Source organism: Podarcis liolepis (genome assembly GCF_965112155.1).
Source record: "Podarcis liolepis genome assembly, chromosome: 14".
In the NCBI taxonomy this organism is placed as follows: domain Eukaryota; kingdom Metazoa; phylum Chordata; class Lepidosauria; order Squamata; family Lacertidae; genus Podarcis; species Podarcis liolepis.
This window is the reverse complement of record NC_139569.1, coordinates 52,223,504-52,246,681: the sequence shown is the minus strand read 5'-3', so window position 1 is coordinate 52,246,681 and position 23,178 is coordinate 52,223,504. Positions and strand designations below refer to the sequence as shown.

At 43.7% G+C, this 23,178-nt stretch overlaps 1 protein-coding gene across 3 annotated transcripts in view; it reads right to left on the bottom strand.

The window, feature by feature from the left end:
- The window catches only part of LOC310693582 (thrombospondin type-1 domain-containing protein 4-like), a 252,516-nt gene that overhangs the window by 210,647 nt on the left and 18,691 nt on the right, over positions 1 to 23,178 (bottom strand). For all 3 annotated transcript variants that reach the window (XM_083475940.1, XM_083475939.1, XM_083475941.1), the window contains exons 2-3: positions 15,256 to 15,350; positions 10,993 to 11,062 (exon numbers count right to left, since the gene is read on the bottom strand). In XM_083475940.1, coding sequence (XP_083332066.1) covers positions 10,993 to 11,062; positions 15,256 to 15,284 — 99 coding nt within the window. In that variant the 5' untranslated portion in view covers positions 15,285 to 15,350. The remainder of the gene's footprint in view (positions 1 to 10,992; positions 11,063 to 15,255; positions 15,351 to 23,178) is intronic.

The following is a 23,178-nucleotide window of genomic DNA, read 5'->3' as shown; positions in this document are numbered from 1 at the left end:
CCTCCAAAGTTACTAATTCTCTTGACTTCTGAGTCTCTTCCAGCTTTGGCAGTGGAGCTTGCAAATTCCTTTAACTTGTACAGCTGAGTAACTGACGGTGCATTTAAGAAGTCATTGCATACAAAGCTGAGAGATTAAATTACCAACAGTCTTAAAATCGTCCCCAAATGCTTGTATCTCTATAAAGCTTCAATCTTATCGTCTGCTGGCCAGAATGTTGTGCATATCATGTTCCCCTTTGAGGGGCTATGGCAATGATATTATCTAATACTCTCAAAGTGATTAACATATTGCCCACTATTACTATTATACTATTTGCATACCACCTTTCATCTGCGGTTCACAGCAAAAAAATACTATATAGAAACATCACATGCATAATAAAAACAAGAACAAGAACAAACCAAACCAATAACCTCCTCCCCACCCCCCATTCCCACAAACACATTTAGAAGGATTTAAGATGATAGGCAGCCAAAGGCCTGGTTGAAGAGCAGCGTTTTCACCAGGTTCCTGGTTCAGTTACAGGAACCCCCCCCCCTTTTTATTTAATACTTCGGCTATAGCTACTAATTTATTTATTTATCTATCTATCTATCTATCATCGATCTTATATGTCACCTTTTCCTCTAAGGAGCTCCAGATGTCATATGTGGTTCTCTGCCTCCTTATATAATCCACACAACCACCCTGAAGTTAGACTGAGAAACAGTGACTGGCCCAAGTTCACCCAGTAAGCTTCATGGCAGAGTGGGGATTTCAACTCTGGTCTTCCATATCCCAGTCCAGTACTCTGACCACAGCAACACACTGGCTCCCCGAACATCTTGTAGGTTGGCAAGGAACAAAATAAGTATTAAATGACAATTAATGAATGCCAATATCCAAGTTTGGGCACATTCTCTCTTTGGTGAGAGAACCCCAGCAGAGATTTTAAATAACAAAATATGTACCATACTAAAGCATGGAAATATAGGCTGTTAGACCTTTAGATTGTGCCCTTGTGTTGCTCTTCCCCCAGCCTAGAAAAAGACCACACACTTGGTAAATTAAAAATGCACTCCAATCTATTTTACTGAAGAGAGTGTGAATGATTGGAAATCTGCAATAACTTGGTTGCTAAGGTGTGGCTCACTTCCTGATCCACCTCCTTTATTCTTGCTCTCTGATTTGAGACATATAAGCTATCTAGATTATTTGGTTCTCCACAGTAGTGTTATAAATAGAGGATCCTGCCCAGTGACTAAAAGGCAACAATGTCTGCTTCACAACCTGAGTGTTTTAGATGAAGCTGCGAAGTCATCTATGTGTTTCTTTGCTTTTTGTCAAACCCAAATGGGAAATAACAATTTTTCCTTCCCTCATTGGAGAGGCACAGATGAAACAAAATTAAACGCTCAGGCAAGTTGGACTACTAGTTTAAGAATTGGGTGCAGGCTGGGAGGAACCCATATAGACTCTTAAGAGCATGGATGAAAATACTAACATTTGAAGTTGAGGACATGATGTGGTGGAATGCCGCAGCAGGATTTGCCAGCAGGAGTTCGGGATGGGTACATAAGTTATCACTGAGCACTGCAAATTACCATAACTCAATGCTAAATAAAGCCTGTCCTAATGCTAGAGTCTGCTGACCGGGCCCTTCCTGCAGCAACAATGATAACCCCTTGTCCAACCATAACAATAGATTCTGCTGTTTGTCTTCTCTGGCTACAGGCTGGAGAGTGCTGGAAAATTGAGGGGATGGAGTGATGCCCCAAGTGGGGAAAGGTTGCAGCACTTTGGACTTTTCAGCTTAGAAAAAAGGCAAGTAAGGGCTGAGTGCACCATAAGTCCATAAAATGATGCATGACATGGAGCAGGTGAATGTCAAGCAAGACTAGTTTTCCTCCTTTCTCATAACACTAGAAGATTCAGGATAGATCAAAGAAAGGACTTATTCACACGGCGCTTACTGAAATGATGGAACTCACTTCCCCAACAAGCAGCAATGCTCACTTAGGGTGGCTAAAGGAGGGTTAGACAAATTCTCAGGGACACGGGTGGCGCTGTGGTCTAAACCACTGAGCCTCTTGGGCTTGCCGATCGGAAGGTCGGCAGTTCAAATCCCCGTGACAGGGTTAGCTCCCGTTGCTCAGTCCCTGCTCCTGCCAGCCTAGCAGGTTCAAAAGCATGTCAAGTGCAAGGAGATAAATAGGTACCGCTCTGGCGGGAAGGTAAACGGCGTTTCCATGCACTGCTCTGGTTTTGCCAGAAGTGGCTTAGTCATGCTGGCCACATGAGCCAGAAAAACTTTCTGCAGACAAACGCCGGCCTGTAAAGCGAGATGAGCGTGCAACCCCAGAGTCATCCGCGGCTGGACTTAACTGTCAGGAGTCCTTTACCTAGACAAATTCAGGGAGGACAATAAGGCTCTCCATGGCTCCTAGTCATGATAACTGTGCCCTGACTCCATGGTCAGAGGCAGTACTGCTTCTGAATCCGTGGCTGGAGACCCAGGAGGGGGAAGTTCTTGTGCTCAGCTCCGGCTTGTGGGTTCCCCACTGGGGCATTCGGTTGGCCCCTGTGGGAACAGGATGCTGGACTAGACGGGCCATTGGCCTGATCCAGCAGGCTCTTCTTTTCTGTTAGTTCCTATTGTGGTCTTTGCAATGCATTTTACAATATGTTTTGTTCTGAGATTCTTGTGTACTTTATGGTTTTTATTTCTAGTCTATTGACTGAAATAAACTGATGAATAAAGAGGATATAGTCTTTCTCTCTCTCTCACACACACACACACACACACACAGAGCTCCAGACTTGGATTGGGGCCATAAGTAATCTGGATCTAGAGTAGCCATTGCTCAACAGCTGCTTCCCTTAACTGTTCTTATATTTTCCAGACATCTGAGGTTTTGCGTGCTCTTGTTGGGGTGGAGTAAGGAAATGGAGGTTAAATGTTAAGCAGACCTATGAAATTTGCATTCCTTTTTGGATTTTGGAAAAGGCCACCATTAACTCAACCTTGCCTCCTCATTTGCCAAAACTGTGTGTTACTACCATTAGATGACAAATCTCTGAATGACAAAAGATTATGTTGATTATCACCCTGAAGTAGCATTCATGGCCTTCCTTTGTACATTTCAGAATTATGCCTGTGGTAGATTGATTTAAGATGTTTGCTAAACAGGGAAGAATAGAGCAATAATTTCTTGAGACATGCATCAGTTTCTCCAAACACACACCTTGGCTCTGGAATCCATTCAAATATTTCCACTAAGCACAGCAGTTCATAAGCTATTTAAACTGCTGTTTTAAATTGTAACAGCACTTCCATCTAGACATAGAGGAAACGGGAGCTATGTCTTGGGACTTGGTCTACTGTTGATGAAACTTCACTATGCAAGAACACCCCTGAGGAGGAAATATCACTGGAATTAGAAGCCACAATTATTCCAAAACTAACTGGTTCTACAAGAAACTGAATATATTCCAAGGGTTCAGAAATTCTAATTTTCTAATATGGTGCAAGACTTCAGCAAGGCACCGGGACTAGCACATCAATATGTTCACCCAAAGGTTTTGATGCCCATTAGCAGTTCAGTGTTTGGACACCACTAACTCTACTGAGAATATCTAGAGAATATGTGAGGATATATAATACCAGATTTCCACAAGCACTCGTTTTCACACAGTCTACAGTATACAAACGGTTTAAAAAACGGAAAAGAAACGTCCTCAGCTCAGTGGTAGAGCACCTGCTTTGCATGCAGGTGGTCTCAGATATAATCCCCAGCATGACCAGATGGGGCTGAGAGAGGCCCTTGCCTGAAACCCTGGAGAGTGGCTGCCAGTCAGTGTGGACAATACTGAGCTAGAGGCACCACTGGTCTGACTCAGTCTAAGGCAGCTTCCAGGGTTCCTAATGCTTCTTCCTACCTTAACTGATCTACATTCCTACTCTTTCTACATTAAAAATCCTGGAAACAAGTATCTTGGTGGTCACAGACCTACTGTGGTGGTCAGCAAGGTCTGGGAAGCACCCCTGGTGGCATCTGAAGGGACCTAAGCATTACTGAAACACTTGATAGGGTAAACCATCCTCAATCCATTTCATGCATGCCCTCTTGCCTCCAGAGCTTCCTCAAACCTAGCCTCCCATACCAATAAACAATATAGGCACTGTGGGTTGGTATCCAAGAGACCGAGTCTTGCATCTCATGTAATTACCGTATTTTTCGCTCCATAAGATGCACTTTTTTCCTCCTAAAAAGTAAGGGGAAATGTCTATGCGTCTTATGGAGCGAATGTGTGGTCAATCACTGGCTCCCTTTCTGGCCCCACCCCCTTGCCCAGGCCTCCATGGTTGAATGTTCTGCAAGGAGGCTGTTCGTTTCCCCAGCGACATGTGACTGGCTGATTAGATTATCTGTCTGAAAACTGTAGAAACGGCTCCCTTTCCTTTCCTAAAGAAGCTGCAGAACTGTGAGTTGAACCCCATAAAAACAGGATTTTTTTCCCTTTGCAAAGTGAGCTCAACAACTTTGAGCAGATCCTCAAAAAAGGGGCTTTTCCCCTTTGGAAAGGAAGCTGCACAACTGTGAGCTGATCCTCAAAAAACAGGGCATTCCCCCTTTCCTCCTCTAAAAACTAGGTGCGTCTTATGGGGCGGAAAATACGGTAAACTAGGTGCAGTTTCCTGCATTCCAGCCGTTCCTATTTGCTAGTGGAAGTTCTAATTCTGGCGGTTCTTTCTCCAGCAGTGGATGGTGTCCATTGGGACTGGCAGGGCATAAGCCAGGGAGACCAACAGGAGGTGGCACCAAGAGCCCATGGCAGGCAGAGCCAATTATTTTCTTTTTATAATATTTTTTATTAAATTTTCAAATTTTGCAAATTCTTTTAGAATAAGTTGACTTCCCACCAACCCTCCCATTGTGTTCTTTTATTCCCATATAAAGATGCTATGTTAGTTATATTTTATCAATTATATACGTTATTCTAAATTATTAAACTGCAAATTATTATGTTGCTATACTTCAAATCCTGCATACGCTTTAACATAACCATGATCTTTTTTCAAATATTCCACAAAGTATTTCCATTCATCAATTTTATTTCTCATTTTGTTCTCTCATTCTCAGTTAGTCTAGCCATCTCAGCATATTCCATCATCTTCATAAGTCAATCTTCTTTCATTGCGACTTCTTCTTTCCATCTTTGTGTGTACAGCGGTGCCTCGCAAGACGAAATTAATTCGTTCCGCGAGTTTTGTCGTCTTGCGATTTTTTTCGTCTTGCGAAGCACAGCGTCGGGAAAGTTTTGGAAAAGCTTCAAAAATCACCAAAGTCTTTAAAAACTTCAAAAAAGGCTACCACACCGCATTCTATGAGTTGCTCCTCGAAGTCAAGTCGCAACTGTATTAACGGTGTTAAGAAAAAGGAAACAAACCTGCAAGACGTTTCCATCTTGCGAAGCAAGCCCATAGGGAAAATCGTCTTGCGAAGCAGCTCAAAAAACAAAAAACCCTTTCGTCTAGCGAGTTTTTTGTCTTGCGAGGCATTCGTCTTGCGAGGTACCACTGTACTCTTGTTGCTGCTGTTGTAGCACACATAAACAGATTAAACAGTTCCTTCAGAAGCTCTGGTCTAATTATACCTAACAGAAAGGCCTCAGGTTTCTTGGGAATCACCACTTGAAACATTAAAAAAACAACTCATTATAAATCATTTCCCAATAGACAGGGGGAGCCAATTAATGCTAGTTTGCCGACGTGCTTCTCACTGCTGAGCTTGACAAGGGCAGCACTGAGACGCAGGAGGGGGGAGCTGGCAGGCAGTTCACCCCCTGGACTGGTTTAAGACGACTCAGAAATTTCAAGTGGTCCAGAATGCAAGGGCTGGATTACTGGCAGAGGTTCTGCTTAGGTCCCACATAACCCCTAGTTTAAAACAGTTACACTGGTTGCCGGTTTGTTTCAGGGTCCAATTCAAGGCGCTCACATTTGTGTTGGAAGTCCAACATGGCGCAGGCTTCCCTTGCCCTTCCCTACAGACCCTCTCAGGTGCTGAGGTCAGCAAAGGGGGCCCTCTTGGTAGTTCCTCTGCCCTCAGAGCCTTAGGGGGCAGCAGCCTGGGAGAGGGCATTATCTGGGGTGGCCTCCACTTGTGATACTCTGCATGCACAGAGGTGTATCTGACACCTTCACCATACAGCTTTTGGGTGATGCTGAAAACGCCCCTCTTTATCCTAGCTTTTGATACTTGAGGTATATATTTTAGGACCCACCTTAGTATTTGTGATTGTAAATTGTTCTAAACAATGGCTGTACCCCACCGTGGAACCTTAGGGTAAAGAGTGGGCATTAAATGATGGTGATGAATAAGAAGACAGGCAGGTGACGGCTGGGTGAGGGCAGATTGAGGTCAGTGGGGCAGAGCCCCATTCCCCTTAATGGACTACTCTTCCCAATCTTGCATTTTGCAGAGATTTTATTAAAATGCATTACTGCTGGTTGCCATCCTTCAGGTTCCCGCTCCTTCCCCAGGCTCTCCAGAAGTTCAGCCCTTAAAGCTGGGAGGAAATAATACATCTTGATTAGTAGTCGGGACTCGTCTGCCCATGAGCCACACTGACAGAGCGGGGCTCTTTGCAAAAGGGCTTTCATGCAGCTCCACACTCTGCTTTAAAGTCCCGAGAGTCGGGCCAATGACGCCTGGTGATGTCATCCCTCCAGGATGGGGAGATAAGGATGTGACCTGCCAGCAACAGAATGTTCCTCGCTCCTGCTCTAAACTCTGCAGTAGTGTGAAGGCTTTCTTGTTCAGGAAGGCTTTGGTTGCTTGTGAACTTTGATTGGGTCTTTTTTCCCATTTATGTAAATGATGGCAGTGGTGCACCTACTCTGACTCAGCTGTCATTCCTGCATTTCGAGAAGCTTGGGCTAGGTGACCCGTGGGGTCCTTTTCAGCCCTACACCTCTCTTCTTCTGTGATCCATTCATTTCTGGTTACTTGCACAATTTTGGATTGGAGTTTTATAGTAAGAACAACAAGAGCTATGAGTTTCTTTTCTGTCATTGCACCTGCACTCAGGAATACCCTTTTTTCTACCATATGTGAAGTGCTGCCTATCAGTTGCTTTCCCCTGACCCATAATGCTGTGCTCTTCTGCTACTGAATTTCTGTTTTTAATTATGCCCTTTTATCTTTTTATGTTGTATTCCTGCATGCCACTTAGGCACGTCTAAATATTAAGCAGTTTTAAAATGGTTTTTAAATAGAATAAGTAGAATTATTTAAAAGGTGCTGCCAAGAGACGCAGAATATCAGAGTTGCTAACCAGACTTCCATTTCGTTCCCTCAGAGCGGCTTTAGAGAAGGGAGGGCTCAGCGCTTGGCCCTGGACTCTTCTGCTCTTCAGGGTTCACTTTACCTGCTGATTTCTTTTGGTTGTTCATAGTAATTACACATAATGCAGAGATACTATCACTACTAATTAATTCCAATATTTACTAATGCTGCTTTGGGTGTTCATAAAACTGAAAAGACAGGACAGAAATGGTTTTAAAATGTAAATAAAATTAAAACACACCCACAATTAAATTCTCCGTAAAGAAGGCTCATAGCTGCATTATAGGTGTCTGGGGAAACAGAACTGGCAAGTCAGTTGATTCCTGTCCAATACGCCGCAGATTTTCTTGTTGTCACTTCATTTTCCAATGAACTTTGCCATAAAGAAATATCGAACTATTTACAAATATCTTAATGGAAAATTCCCTCAACGATCCAAGCCTCGAAGCCTGATTATATTTCCTGTGCTTACCTTCCAGAGCAAAACCAGATGTGTAAGGTGCACGCAGAGGGATCCTAGCATTTCCTTCACCAAAAACTGAACTCTCTGATCCTTCAGAACTTGCATACATGCCTTGCTTTAGGCTTAAGGGAAAGCACATGTGCTTGGCGGGGGGGGGGGCAGTGTGAGAAAGTGAGGCTGGTTTAACTCAAATTCATTCTGCCAAAGCAGAACTGAAGGCTCCGTGGGTCAAGGTTGGTCATCGTTCAGCTTTAAAATACACCTTTAAAAAAATGTTTGCACAGATCGGTTTGTCAGTTTAAAATTGTTTCAGTGCTATGATTGCAAGGAATCCCACTGTTGAGGCAGAAGATATTCATTCTGTGGATTGATTTATGTACAAGGCTCTCCCTGTAGCCGGTGGATAGAATTACTGGGGAGGAATGCCAGCACTGAGCAACTTAAGCCTAGGGAACCTAGCCTTGATCTAGCACTGGTTGGAAGAGCGCGAGAGCTCACCAAAAGCTGATTCCTTCTGCTTCTTAGGGATGGAGGCAAAATTCATTAGGACACATTTTTAAGTGAGCTGACCGAATTTGCTTCAGTTGGGAGTGTGGGATGGAAACTGTATTTTTTTCAGGGCTGGGGGGGATGCATACAGAAATATGTGTTTTATGAAATGCATTGAAAAGTACAGATTTTCTGGGGGAATGCATACAAAACAGCATGTTTTAGGAGAAAATGCATTGAAAAGAATGCAGAAATATGTATTTTAAAGAAAGAATGTATACATCGTAGGTATTTTAGGGGAAAGTGGATCATTTTAAAAGCTATTTAGGTTTCTCTCTTTTTTTAGCTGCTGTGAGTACCTAGCCATGGGTGGCAGGGGGGCAACTGCCCCCCCAATCAAGTAAATAAATTAAAATACTTAACTTAAAATGCATGCATTAGGGGAAAGTGCACATAAAATGCATATGTGAAAAGAACACATGAAATATTGTGGGAAATTGCTTGCAAAACTCGGTCCATCGTCCCAAATTACACACAAAAAGACATGTTTTACGAGAAATATGCAATAATCTTGCAAACTGATTCTGAAGTGCCGAGAACTGGTAGAATGAGAAACAGAGACAAACCGAAACGGTCAGATTCCTCCGCCAGACGGCAACAGCACTGAGCAGTCACTCAGAAGGAACTTGCACTTCATGCAAAAAGGGGTCTGCCTTGCCCTTGGGGAGGAGAAGCCACAGCTTTCTTGCCCAGCAGCTGATTGGGGTCCCACGAAGTTTAGCAAGCGTGTGCCTCCTGCCTGAACGCTTAGAACCAGCTTCTATAACATGAATCCCCAGAGAAGCTCTCCAGACTCTCAGAATCTCCCTTGTTCCCAGCAAAATGGGCTGCTTCAAGATGGTTGGCAGCAGTGCTCATGAGCACCTGAAAAAGGTCCGCTAATGCCAGGCATTTTAAGAGAATTCAGAAGGAGTCTCCGAACTTGCAATTTATTTTGTTTACTACTCCAACATACCCAAAGAAACCATTTACAGTTTTATCACACCACTCTGGAGCTTAGAATGAACTGGCAGGATGGGGGGGGCGGAGTTGCTCTTCGTCTGGGCACTTTCCCCCCTTTTTTCTTAAATGTCTTAATTGTGCTATTCTCACCCGTCCTGGCATAGTGGAAGGGCAGGATAAATAACAGACCCAGTACTGACCAGAGAGGCCTGCCCATCTCAGTCCAGACAATGCAATCATTTCAAGAGCAACGTGCTCTGGGGGGCCCTGACTAACCAGCGCAACACAAAAGGAAGCAAGTCAGGACCATACACGTTTTGAAAATATAAGCTGTTAAAAGTTGCTAGTAACCCTGTTTAACCTGTGCAGAGAACCTGAGTAACTTAGCATGACAACCACATTCTTTAGGAACAATGGAAATGTCAATCCCAATGTGTGTTTGGGGGCGGGCCGGGCGTTGCTACCCAAAGGAAATACTACATTTCTCAGAAGTCAGCATATGGTTATTACTAGGCTGTAGGGAGAGGGGGGTCCCTCCTTCAGCAGAGATTAAAGTTGTTGTGGACCTCACCGTGCCTTCGGGACAAAAATGCCACTCACTTACCCACAATGGGTGAATTCTTAAGGATGAAAAACATACATTCATCTAGGGGGATTAACAACCAGATCAGGGTGTTATTGCACGGTTGAGCCCTGAGATCAAACTGAAATGGAATTTCTGCTGGGACAGCTTTGCAAGTTGAGCAGTGAGAACCACTTCATTTGAAAGCCAGCGTGAATATAGCATTCTGGGACAGCTGGGTGCAACCTCCCCTTTGTCATAGGCTTGTGGTAGGTCAAATGCTCCTCCTCTGCCCCAGTTCCCCATCTGTGATATGCAAAGCTTACTGGGCCACCTACTGCCATGCTCAGAAAGCACACTTTTGGGTCTGCCTTTGGTGCCTGGAAACCCATGATTAGGAACTTTTGTGCTTTTTTGCTCTGCTAAATTAGCAGCCCTATAAGAAAAAGCTCTACAAATACTGTTGTGGGTTGTGGGGGTCAGTCTGGATGATGCTCCGAGTCCCTTCCCGTTCTTTCTGTCCTTTGGGAGGATTAGAATCTAAATAGAGGATTCCATTGCTGAAGGAGTCAAGTTTCTTTGTAAGACAAGGACCTTAGCAGGTCGCTTAAGTGTCTTCATCCTCATACCAAAAGAATAAGATAGCCTGCAAGAGCTGCAACTAAGGGAGGCTGTCCTTTAGGTTAGCGGGTGGACCTTTCCTCCACGCCCCTCACCTGCCTCCTAGGTAGAAGAACAACAGCTAGAATGTAGGCAAGAGAGCAGAAGCAGAAGCCGGCTGGACACTGGAGATGGCGAGACCTGCTTGTTCTGTGCTGGATCCAAAGGTGTGACTAATGGAGAAGAAATATCTGTCGGGGTGCTAATGCTGTAAACCCCTCCATCTTATGTTCACATCGTGCATATGTGTAAAGAAAACCACATATCCTAAAGACACCCCAGACTCCCCTGACCTTCATCCCAAAAGGGTAAGTGTGCCTGGAACCCCTGAAATCTCTCCCCACTTGGACATTGGGGTGGTATGTAACAATATATGAAGGAACCTACCATGACACGGGGCAGCTGTTTTGCAGCAACAGCCTCACAATTATCAGGAGATAAAGTGTAATAGATTGTCCTGAAGTGCTGTGTGGGTCACTCACCTTTCTGTGTTCGATGGAGGGCTGTGGAATGACAAGCTGAAATCCAAGGACCACAATGGAGCTCAGAAGCCTGCAGAACAAAATAGTTTCTGCTGAGTTCCAGGTGTCAAGGAAAACCACAAGCAACGGTTATGGTTTCTTTTGCTTCCACTCAGCTCCCCAACCCCCCCACAACGGCACCCCTAAGCAGCCACAGACCACACGAGGGGGGTTCCAGGTCAGAGAGGAAACAACACCTGTGAAAGGTTGAACTATGAAACTTTCCTATTTAGAAATTAACCACTGGACCCCCCCCCCCAATTCCTCCCAGGTAAATTACACCACCACAAATCAGATCCTTCTGGAACCATCTCAAATGGGTGTGAATGTCTAAGAGAGAATATACTGTATAAATAAAGAAATATTTATTTAGTGGGGGGGGGGAGACAAACCAACACAAACTATATGATTTTGCTTTTCCCTCCCTCTTCCAGATGCTGCCCTTCATTCCATTGTTATTGTTGTTATTGTACTTATTTATATCCACCTTTTTCCCAGACTGGGATTCAAGGCGGCTTACACAAATTAAAACAGGCATCTTTAAAATCCAAAAAGCTAAAAAATATATTATGACAGACAATCATCAAAAAACAATTAAACTCAAATGGAAATAAAATATAAAAAACCCAAATCTGTTAAAATGCAGCACAGTGCTATTTAAGCATTTGCTTAAGAAAAGCCAGTCCGTTCCCAAAGGCCTATCAGAATAAAATAGCCTTCTCCTGCTGACAGATTCTGTTTGTTCCGCATTGCAGCCCTCCATCTGCTGAGAAGTCCAGCTGAGCTGCGCTGCGAACTGGGGGGGGGGGGTGAGTTTCTGCAGCCCCTGCATGCTGCTGGTGGGCGAGGCAGAGGCAGCAGTGGGTCTTAGCTTTGTACAGATGCTCAAAAGCCAGAGATTTCTGCACATGCATACTCCATCCTCCACGTGGGCAAGAGGCATTGCCACAGCTTCAGGGCACATTCACAGCTTGCATTTACAGCACTATGTTGCCACTTTGAACAGCCAGGGCTTCCCGGCTTGTGCTAGCAGATGGAGAAGGTTGGATACAACCCACAGAGAGTAGCTGTAGGGGAAATTTGAGACATTTTCCTGGAAGAGATTAAGCTTAGTATTGTTAGATATAGATAGGTAAATACGCACACTGAATAGACTACAGTGGGCTCCACAATGCCTCCGTTTCCCTGTCACATGTTTGGCTCACACACACGGCCCGGAAGCAGGGCACAGTTAGACATGCCTTAAATCATTTGTGGGGAGCCAACATCCTACTTGGGCTACAGGCTCACCCCTGATGGGAAGTGAGACTTGGCATGAGCATGTAGGGATGTTATAGCATTTATTTATTTATTATTTATTTATTTATTTATTTATTTATTTATTTATTACTAACACTCCTACAATTGCTTGATTGTAAAAAAAAATTAAAAAAATTGAAGCAATTTACAAGAAAGATAAAACAACAGAATTATCTATAAAAGTTAACAACCATAATTTAAACCATTCAAAAAGTTTAAAGTTAACAACAAACGAAAAATGGATAAAAACACACATCAACTGTCTAAGCATTTGAATAGACTTGTCTAAACAAAAATGGTTTTAGGCACCGGAAAAAGTATAGTGAAGGTGCCTGGCTAAGATCACTAGGCAGGGAGTTCCAAAGTGTAGGCACTGCTGTACTAAGAGACTGATTTATTCCAAATGCAGAATGGGTCCTCTTTGGCACATGGTACAGGGTCAGTTCTGCAGACTGAAGCGGTCAATTGGGCATACATGGCGTCAGACAATCTCACTGGTAAACTGGTCCTAAACTGTTAAGGGCTTTTCATACCAATAGTAACATCTTGAACTAGGTCAGGCAACAAATCAGTGCAGAGTTCTGAGCAGCAGTATTATATCCTGGCAAGGCTTCACTCCTGTCAGCAATCGTGCTGCAGCATTCTGCACTAACTGCAGCTTCTGGATCAAAGCCACCCATGGAGCTCATTGCAACAATCCAGTCTTGAAGTGACCAATGCATGAACTACTACTGTGGTCAGGCTGTCCTGGTCCCAGAATGGCCGTAGATGTTGAACCAACTACATGTGTCCCTTTTGTCCTCTCTGAAGTGTTCCAGTGCATAGAAGGATAGCCCAGTTGGGAGAGCAGGAGACTCTTAATCTCAGGGTTGTGGGTTTGAGCCCCACATTGGGCAAAGGATTCCTGCATTGCAGGGGGCTGACCCCCACAGTCCCTTCCAGTGCTATGATTCTATGAATTGAAGGTGGTGTTCTGCAAATTCGGGGATTAAGCAACTCCACCCCCTGCACCAATGAGCAGTTGCTTTTAACTTCTCTGTGCCCTCTTGCGTTCTCTCTCTCTCTCACACACACACACACCATTCATTCATAGAAAGCTCAACACTGGTAGGAGGAAAATCGTTCCACAGCTTGCAGTTCAAAGAGAGGAAAAGGCTCAGCAGTTCCTAATCTGCATGTGGAGATGTGCATTTCCATGAATACATTCTGCAAAAAATCCCACATGAGGGGGGGGGCAACCATTTGGGAGTGAGCAGAGCCCTTAATCTTCAAAGCAAATTACTTAACGGATTAAGAGTTCTTTCTCCAGAGCTAAAGGCCCTCAGGATTGGGGTGATTATTCTGTGCCAAGTTTATCCCAATCATTTTTCCAAAGAGAATATTATAATCAGGGCCTGTTGGTGGATGGGAATGGAAACCCAACTGGACAATGGAGCTACTTTCTAGCAAGCCCGGGTGTGCAGTCTGGTAGACTCAAGTTGCAAAGCTGTTATCAACTTTCGGCTTCATGTGCATAGGAAATTTGGCAGGGATCTTCATTTTGATTCAGTGTGTTGTGATTTTTAAAAATATATTGGTATATTTCATGTTCCATCAAATGACGGTTTGCTTTGGCTGTATTAACTGCCTCTTAAATGCTTTGCCATGCTCTATTTTAAAAAGGAAGGAGGCTTCTTTCTTAAAAACAACAACGAAGTCTTCCTAATCCAGAAGGTTTGCTACACACTGGCAGTCTTGAAATGCAAGAATGCCATAAAACAGAGCTAAATAAAACTTGGGCTGGGGGGGGGGGTTCCATCCTTGCAGCCCTTTGGAATGGGATCATAGATGTGTCTCACAGCCAAGGAGAAAGATGCTTCCACAAATCACACCAAAAAGGCTCTGGGTGTGTCGCTTGTAAATGTTGGTTGATACAAGGCAGAAAGCAGGAAAAGACATTCCAAAGGAGACAGCAGTTTCACTTTTAGTCAAAGGGGCCGGCTGCATTCAGTTAACAAAACTGGAAAGTACAAAAACATATACACTGAAGATGCAGTCCTAAAAAATACTTGCCAGGGTGTGAGCCCCACCGAACACAGTAGCACTGACTTCTGACTCAACATGGGATTGCACTCCAAGGGCATCTTTGAACAGGGTTACCAACTGGCCATTGTATTACTAATCTGACAAGGAATCCGCATTCTGGAGGGAAACTGCAAGGTTCACCATCCTTGGATCCAGCTTGCAGTTGATGAGCCAGTACCTGAATCCTGGAAGCTAGGCTCCCATGCGCCCTTGGCCAGGGGCTGTCTGGGAGCCCCCAAAGCCGGGACAAACCATGCACCAGAAACTCAAAAAGCCCTTCCTTTGCACTCCACCAGCAACTTCCTCCACAGCCATTGGGGGCAGGTTTGCTCTGCTCTGCCTCCTCCTCCTCCTCCTCCTCTGCCAGTCCATCTGCCTCCCTCCCTCCCTCCCTTTTTCCTCTTCCTGCAACTTCTGCCTGTTCTCACAGTCTTTCTTCCCCAGTTCCTCTCACACTTCTAATCGTGCCACCGGCTGACTGAAGAGAGGGTCCCAGAGGGCAGCTGCAATGGACCATCCCAGTGGCTGGATTCCTCCTCCCAGAGGAGCCTGTGCACCTCGCCCAGCACCCAGAGCGTGCGCAGACAGGCAGGCAGACTCCTGGCCTCTCCAAGCCAGAGGTGCCACTTTTGCACCCACCCAGTCTGGGCCTGGGCCATCGGCAGGGCCAGTCTGGCCAGCCCCAAGGAATGCCCTCCATCAAGTCCAAACCCTGCAATGCAGGAAATACAGCAAACCAGTTGTGCCAAATTGTCTTCCAAACTGGCTCTCTTCCCCACTGGGCAACCTCCATGTGAGATTCCCCAAGGTACAATGTTCAATGTAAGGCACATGAAGAGGGGAGGGGGTACCAATACTTACCTTAAAGAGCCTTTAAAATTGTCTGCCATGGTTAGTGACTCTTAACGTGATGTGTCCAGTGTGATAAAAAATTCAGGGTGGGCTACAGCAAGATCCTAGGGAAACAACAAAAACAAGATAGATTACTTTTCAGCATTTCATGACAGAAAGCCCACTACCCCTCTAGGTAAGCGGTCCAATTTGGGGGCTGCTCCTGCCATCAGCAAAGCATGGTCTTGGTGGTGGTGCCACCACCAGGAGCTGCCCGGTTGGTACAGACCTGTGACAGGGCCTTTTCAGTGGTGGTCCACTCATGGTGAAATGTCTCCCTCATTATTAAGTGTCAGGAGGCATTGGGAAAATGTCCTGTTTACGCAGGCATTTGGTGGTTAAAGACCATTCCAGGCAACCCTGGGATTATTGGATGGAAGAATGTTTTTATAACTGTGTTTAATTGCTTTTAGAATGCTTTCTTGTATTTTAAAAAAATGTAAGTGATTTTTGGTGCTTTTAATTGTAATGGTTTTTAGAATGTTTTAATCTGTTCTAAAATGTTGGTTTTGGATTCAAATAGTGCATCTGTTTGTTGCCACAGACTCCTTGGGGTGGAAGAACTGGAAATAAATTCAATCAATCAATCAATCAATCAATAAGACACTTTTCCTAATGTTCCACCCTATGTTGAAAGGGTTCAAAGAGGGACAGATCAGTGTTTCCCCAGCCAACATCAATTTTGCATTCATTCATAAATCTGTTCTGTCCTGTTCCCACATTAAACTGCATAAAAAAGAAATCCATACAATCATCCCCATCATCATCATTATTAATTACTACTTATACCCCGCCCATCTGACTGGGTTATCCCAGCCATATATTTAAATGTGTACTTAAATGTTTAGTTAATATTTTACACTTTATGCTTGCCTGTCTTGTTATCATTATGTGTTATTAAAACTTCAATAAAAATATAATTAAAAAACAAGGCATGTATTAAAAATATATTTTATCCCAATGTACACATTTCTACATGTATTTTATCCCAAGCACCTCTTTCTTTCTTTTTACACATTTTGAGACAACATCCATATGGCAAAATTGAAAGAAGTGCAAAAGCTGATGTATAATTGCATTGTATTAATCCAGGCGGTGCAAATTAGATCAGGTCACTTAAAAATGCAGACCAAACAAAATTCTCCTCTGTCACTGGAAAAGTCTAGGCAAACCTTTTTCTACTGTTGTTGCTGTCTCTCTCTGCTGAATAAGGTTTAGACAGGCTCTGCTTCTTCTACAGAGCCGGGTTTTGGTGCCTTTTGCTGCTCACAACTAGCACAGTGTTTGAACAGAGCGCAGGGCCATGAAGTGAAACATTACAGCATCATTCCTTGTAGATAAGATGTTATCCATTTCTGTCAACCAATCAGATAACCGCAAGGTGGCCAAAGGAAGCCTGGGTTTATCTTACAAACCCGCCATGTGCACAGCTCAGTACAAAGCTTACAACCAGTTTATTGTACAAACTTTGACATTATCAGCCAGATAACATTGGTTTTAATTATCTGCCCAAGACAATCGTGGCTTGTAATTTTGCAAAAATTGCAAAGCAACTTTTGAAACCTCTCTTAACTCAAGTGGGCAGCCAGGCCTGTGCCATTTTAGGGAAGTCCAAGATTCATGCCAAGGAAATTGTAAATCTGAACTCTGAATAAGTTGAAACGTATCCCATTTAATTCAGAGCCAGCACCAGCGAGTTCAAATGGAAATCTCTTCCTAGTAAGCATGCATAAATTACACAAGATCTTGCTTGACCCTGAGGTTTTTAAGTGTGCTTAAATATGTAAAATGGGAGTCATTGCACATGGAACTTTACAGGGACATCCACATCCTTAAACAAAACACATCCTTAGTAAAAACAAAGAGGTAAAAAAAACCCTACACTTTTCTAGTGCGTTCCTATTGGAATATTGTTGTTGTTTAGTCGTTTAGTCGTGTCCGACTCTTCGTGACCCCATGGACCAGAGCACGCCAGGCACTCCTGTCTTCCACTGCCTCCCGCAGTTTGGTCAGACTCATGTTAGTAGCTTTGAGAACAGTGTCCAACCATCTCGTCCTCTGTCATCCCCTTCTCCTTGTGCTCCCATTTCTCTGCCCCTTCGAAATCCAGCTTGCACTTCTGGGAGTTCTCGGTCCACATACTGCTTAAGCCTGCCTTGTAGAATTTTAAGCATAACCTTGCTAGCGTGTGAAATGAGTGCAATTGTGCGGTAGTTTGAGCATTCTTTGGCACTGCCCTTCTTTGGGATTGGGATGTAGACTGATCTTCTCCAATCCTCTGGCCACTGCTGAGTTTTCCAAATTTGCTGGCATATTGAGTGTAGCACCTTAACCGCATCATCTTTTAAAATTTTAAATAGTTCAGCTGGAATATCATCACTTCCACTGGCCTTGTTATTAGCAGTGCTTTCTAAGGCCCATTTGACTTCACTCTCCAGGATGTCTGGCTCAAGGTCAGCAACCACACTACCTGCGGTATACGAGACATCCATTTCTTTCTGGTATAGTTCCTCTGTGTAATCTTGCTACCTCTTCTTGACTGTCTTCTGCTTCTGTTAGGTCCTTTCCACTTTTGTCTTTTATTATGGCAATCTTTGTACAAAATGTTCCTTTCATAGCTCCAATTTTCTTGAACAGATTTCTGGTTTTTCCCATTCTATTGTTTTCCTCTATTTCTTTGCACTGCTCGTTTAAGAAGGCCTTCTTGTCTCTCCTTGCTATTTTTTGGAAATCTGCATTCAATTTCCTGTATCTTTCACTATCTCCCTCGCATTTTGCTTGCCTTCTCTCCCCCGCTATTTGTAAGGCCTCGTTGGACAGCCACTTTGCTTTCTTGCATTTCCTTTTAATTGGGATGGTTTTAGTTGCTGCCTCCTGTATAATGTTACGAGCCTCCATCCATAGTTCTTCAGGCACTCTGTCCACCAAATCTAAATCCTTAAACCTGTTCCTCACTTCCACTGCGTATTCATAAGGGATTTGACTTAGATTGTATCTTACCGGCCCAGTGGTTTTTCCTACTTTCTTCAGTTTAAGCTTGAATTTTGCTATAAGAAGCTGATGATCTGAGCCACAGTCAGCTCCAGGTCTTGTTTTTGCTGACCCTATAGAGCTTCTCCGTCTTTGGCTGCAGAGAATATAGTCAATCTGATTTCGATGCTGCCCATCTGGTGATGTCCATGTGTAGAGTCGTCTCTTGTGTTGTTGGAAAAGAGTGTTTGTGATGACCAGCTTGTTCTCTTGGCAGAACTCTATTAGCCTTTGCCCTGCTTCGTTCTGAACTCCAAGGCCAAACTTGCCAGTTGTTCCTTTTATCTCTTGACTCCCTACTTTAGCATTCCAATCCCCTATAATGAGAAGAACATCCTTCTTTGGTGTCATTTCTATAAGGTGTTGTAAGTCTTCATAGAATTGGTCAATTTCAGTTTCTTCAGCACCAGTGGTTGGTGCATAAACTTGGATTACTGTGATGTTAAAAGGTCTGCCTTGGATTCGTATCGAGATCATTCTATCATTTTTGAGATTGCATCCCAATACAGCTTTTGCCACTCTTTTGTTGACTATGAGGGCCACTCCATTTCTTTTACGGGATTCTTGCCCACAGTAGTAGATATGATGGTCATCCGAACTGAATTCGCCCATTCCCGTCCATTTTAGTTCACTGATGCCCAGGATGTCAACATTTATTCTTGCCATCTCATTTTTGACCACATCCAACTTACCCAGGTTCATGGTTCTTACATTCCAGGTTCCTATGAAGTATTTTTCTTTACAGCATTGGACTTTCCTTTCGCTTCCAGGCATATCCGCAACTGAGCGTTCTTCCGGCTTTGGCCCAGCCGCTTCATCAACTCTGAATCTACTTGTACTTGTCCTCCGCTCTTCCTCAGTAGCATGTTGGACGCCTTCCGACCTGAGGAAGCTTTTATATGCCTGTTGTCTTTGTCCATGGAGTTTTCTTGGCAGGGATACTGGAGTGGCTTGCCGGTTCCTGCTCCAGGTGGATCACGTTTGGTCAAAGCTCTCCACTATGACCTGTCCATCTTGGGTGGCCCTGCACAGCATAGCTCATAGCTTCTCTGAGTTATTCAAGCCCCTTCGCCACGGCAAGGCAGTGATCCATGAAGGGGCTATTGGAATATACTACACGTTAAATATCTGGTTTTGTACATGATTTGCACATTCAAGGCTAAATCACCAGTCAATGGGTTTTCTTTTCACTGAACACTAAACATTATAAATCAATATCTAAGACTAATTCAAAAGTTTGTGCATGCCCCAATACGTCATACAGACCTGAGCTCTGAAGGCAACACTGCACCAAACCAGGATCCCTCCTTAATGTGTAAACAACGTGGTTGTTTCATTTAGAGAAAAGGCTAGTAAGAGGCGACAGGACAGAAGTTTATAAAATTATTCATGGCCTGGAGAAAGTAGACAAAGTTCATAACTCTTCAACTAGTGGACATCCCATGAAGCTGAATGTTGGGAGATTTGGGACAGAAAAAAATAAAGGACTTCTTCACACAGCACACAGAGAGCCTCCATGTGATGGAAACTGCTTTATTAGTAGTAGTATTACCAGAGGAGGAGGAGGAAGAGGAAGAATTACTATTTATACTTTCATGTCAAGAAGAAGAAGAAGAAATGCTAAATAATGAAGATGCCAGATGTGCAGCCCCAGGTAAGGTATTCCATAGCCCAGGTGCCACAACCATGAAGGTCCTGCCTCTTGAACTCCAAATGGCAAGGGAATACAGAGCAATATCTCTGAAACTGATCTGTGTGGAAGAAAAGCAGATAAGGGAGGAGGCCATCTGTCCATTTACGTTCTTTGGTTGGATGGATTTGCCACCATGATAGCAGCAAACCTACATGCATCATAGAGGGGGAATACAATGGGCTGAATCCAAAATATGCCCTCCTGCTTAGGAAAGGAATCCTTGCACCCATAGAAGTGCAACATTGATGGAAGACTCTGACCTACAGAAGGGCATTTCTGCATCCAACCCAGGAAGATTTGAATTCCAAAAAATTGAAAACTTTGAGGGTCAGCAATGGAGACAACACACCACCGTTAATTACTCACAACAGCACAATCCTGCCCATGGATGCCTCCTCAGGCATCTGCTTCATTGAGCTCCATGGGGCTACAGCCTTAAACAAGGTCCTGTAAAGTATAATGCAAAAGGTAAGAGAAGGAAAATACCAACTTCCTAATTGGTAATTTTGATTTCCTCGAGGCAGCTCCTGTGGGATTGTATGACTTGACCCTTTGTTTACTGAAAGCAGACACTTTCACTTTTTCAAACTCCCAAGAGGCGACAGTCACACATGAAAACTCTTCCTGTATCACTGATGCTCTTTAAACTGCCGCCCCTCAACCTTCCCAGCCTCGCTTTTAATCTCTCGACATGCAAACATGGATCAAAAGAGTTCAGCTAAGAGCTGTTCACCTGCAGCAATTGTGCTTCTACTCAGTCAGGTGCAGGATAGGTCTGTGCTATGTAATCTATTTTGTCTTGTTGACTTAAATGTCTGCCATGCCAAGCCAAATTTCCCTTGGTATTTATCTTTCTGCTTAGTGTGTGTGCCTTCCCAGCTGCTACTAACAATTTTAGTGGAAGTAGCAAAGAAACTTCAGGACTTGCTTGCTTTTTCTTTCTTTCAAAGGACTGTTTCCCTTTGATTTATTACCCTGTTCCTTTTGTTTAAATTCAACGGCCAACCAGGCCAAGCAAATAGCTTTTCAGGGAACAGAAAATAAGTACCATCCCTTTCAACAAGTGTGTGTATGTGCATTGCAGTAAACACTCAAAACTTTGTGAATGCTGATGTGCATTGTGCAATAAAGGAACTGATCATAGTGCAATAGTTAGAGTACTGGACTTGGGTCTGGCAGATCTAGGTTCAAATCCCCACTAGGCCTAACCTACCTCACAGGGTTGTTGCAAGTATAAAAAAACAAAATATGGATGTGGAAAGTGGAGGAAAAGTGGGATGTGGGTGTAGTAATACAGTGTAAAAAAAATGTATTCCTCGTCTCTGCTCCAGAGGAATCTATCAAAGCAACGAATAAAGTATATAAATAGACATATATAACAAAATATTCTATATTGTGTGTACAGTGGTGCCCCGCAAGATGAAATTAATTCGTTCCGCAAGTTTTGACGTCTAGCGAATTTTTCGTCTTGCGAATCACGAAATCCCATAGGAATGCATTGAAAATCAATTAATGCGTTCCTATGGTCAAAAAAAGTCCAAACAAAGCCAAATTTGATACAACAACAGTTTATTAACTGCTCTTTAAAGTCACACATACTGTAAAGAGCAGTTCAAAAATTGAAGGGAAAATAAATTAACTTTATAAACAAAACATGTCTTTGTTTTTAGACAAAGGAAACAAAGTCGCGAGACGTTTTCGTCTTGTGAAACAAGCCCATAGGGAAATTCGTCTTGCGAGGCAAATCGAAAACGGAAAAACCTTTCGTCTAGCGAGTTTTTTGTCTTGCAAGGCATTCGTCTTGCGAGGTACCACTGTATATCTATTATGTCTATAATATGTCTATGTCTATACAAAAATAGGGGATTAGATTAATTTATTAAATAAATTAAGCAGCAGCAAGAAAACCAAAGCTTTCTTTTAAAAGAATCATCTCAAATGCCAACTGAACACAGATAGAGAGGAAGATCATCTCAGCTCTTGTAGGAAGGGCTGAAGAGTTCGCGAGGGACCTCCTTCCTAAATTTCATTCAGAATTGTATTTGTATGCTCCTCTTCCACAAAACAAATCCTGCCCAAAGCTGTTTACTACAAGGAAAGCAGGAATACATGGCAAATCAAACACCACAGGAACAAGTTCATGGTATTATAATCAAACAGCAACATAATAGCAAATATAACAGCACATTTTAGTACTATAAATATGAGATTAAGTTGACAACTTTACACCTCCTGGCAACAGCAAAAATAACAAGGGAGCTTGGCTGTTTCTCCCTGGCCCTAGAAACTACAGTACAGTGGTACCTCAGGTTAAGTACTTAATTCGTTCCGGAGGTCCGTACTTAACCTGAAATTGTTCTTAACCTGAAGCACCACTTTAGCAGATGGGGCCTCCCGCTGCTGCCGTGCCACCGGAGCACGATTTCTGTTCTCATCCTGAAGCAAAGTTCTTAACTTGAAGCACTATTTCTGGGTTAACGGAGTCTGTAACCTGAAGTGTATGTAACCTAAAGCGTATGTAACCCGAGGTACCACTGTACTGGGTCTTGGCATCTTGCATGCCTCCAGTCACTAGAGGGCAGCACTGAGACTAACAGAGAGTCAACAAAATACACGGTGTGGTCTCTGGTCTCCTGCCAAACTGCCAAGTTTCTCTTTCTCCCTTCCCTTTCCCCATGTTGGCTTAGAATCCAAAGCCATCCTCATAAGGGATGCCAACTTAAATGAAATAGGGGGGGGGGGTAAGCCCCACCCTGCATAATTGATCACATGACATGGCACACGCACACCGTTTCAATGGAAATACTCACTGACTTTGGGAGCTTGACCTCCTTAAATACTTTATGGGGGGGCTGAAGGGATCTCGGCCCCTAGCAGTTGGCTCCTATGCTTTTAAATAGAGCTCCTATCCACTGTAAACTAGACCACCAAGCCTCAGACCAACCAGATGCCCAAAAATGATACCGCTGTTGACTGTATTCAAAAGCTGCTGAGAAATGCCGAATAATAAGCAGCCCCCCCACCCCTTCCCCACTGTAAGTGGTCATCCACCAGGGCAACAAAGCTACTTTGGGTCCCACATAACAGCCAGATTGATACAGGTTAGCACTGTCCAAGACTCGCTCCATTTCAGAAGCAGCTACAAGGGTCTGCAAGGTGACTTTGAGATT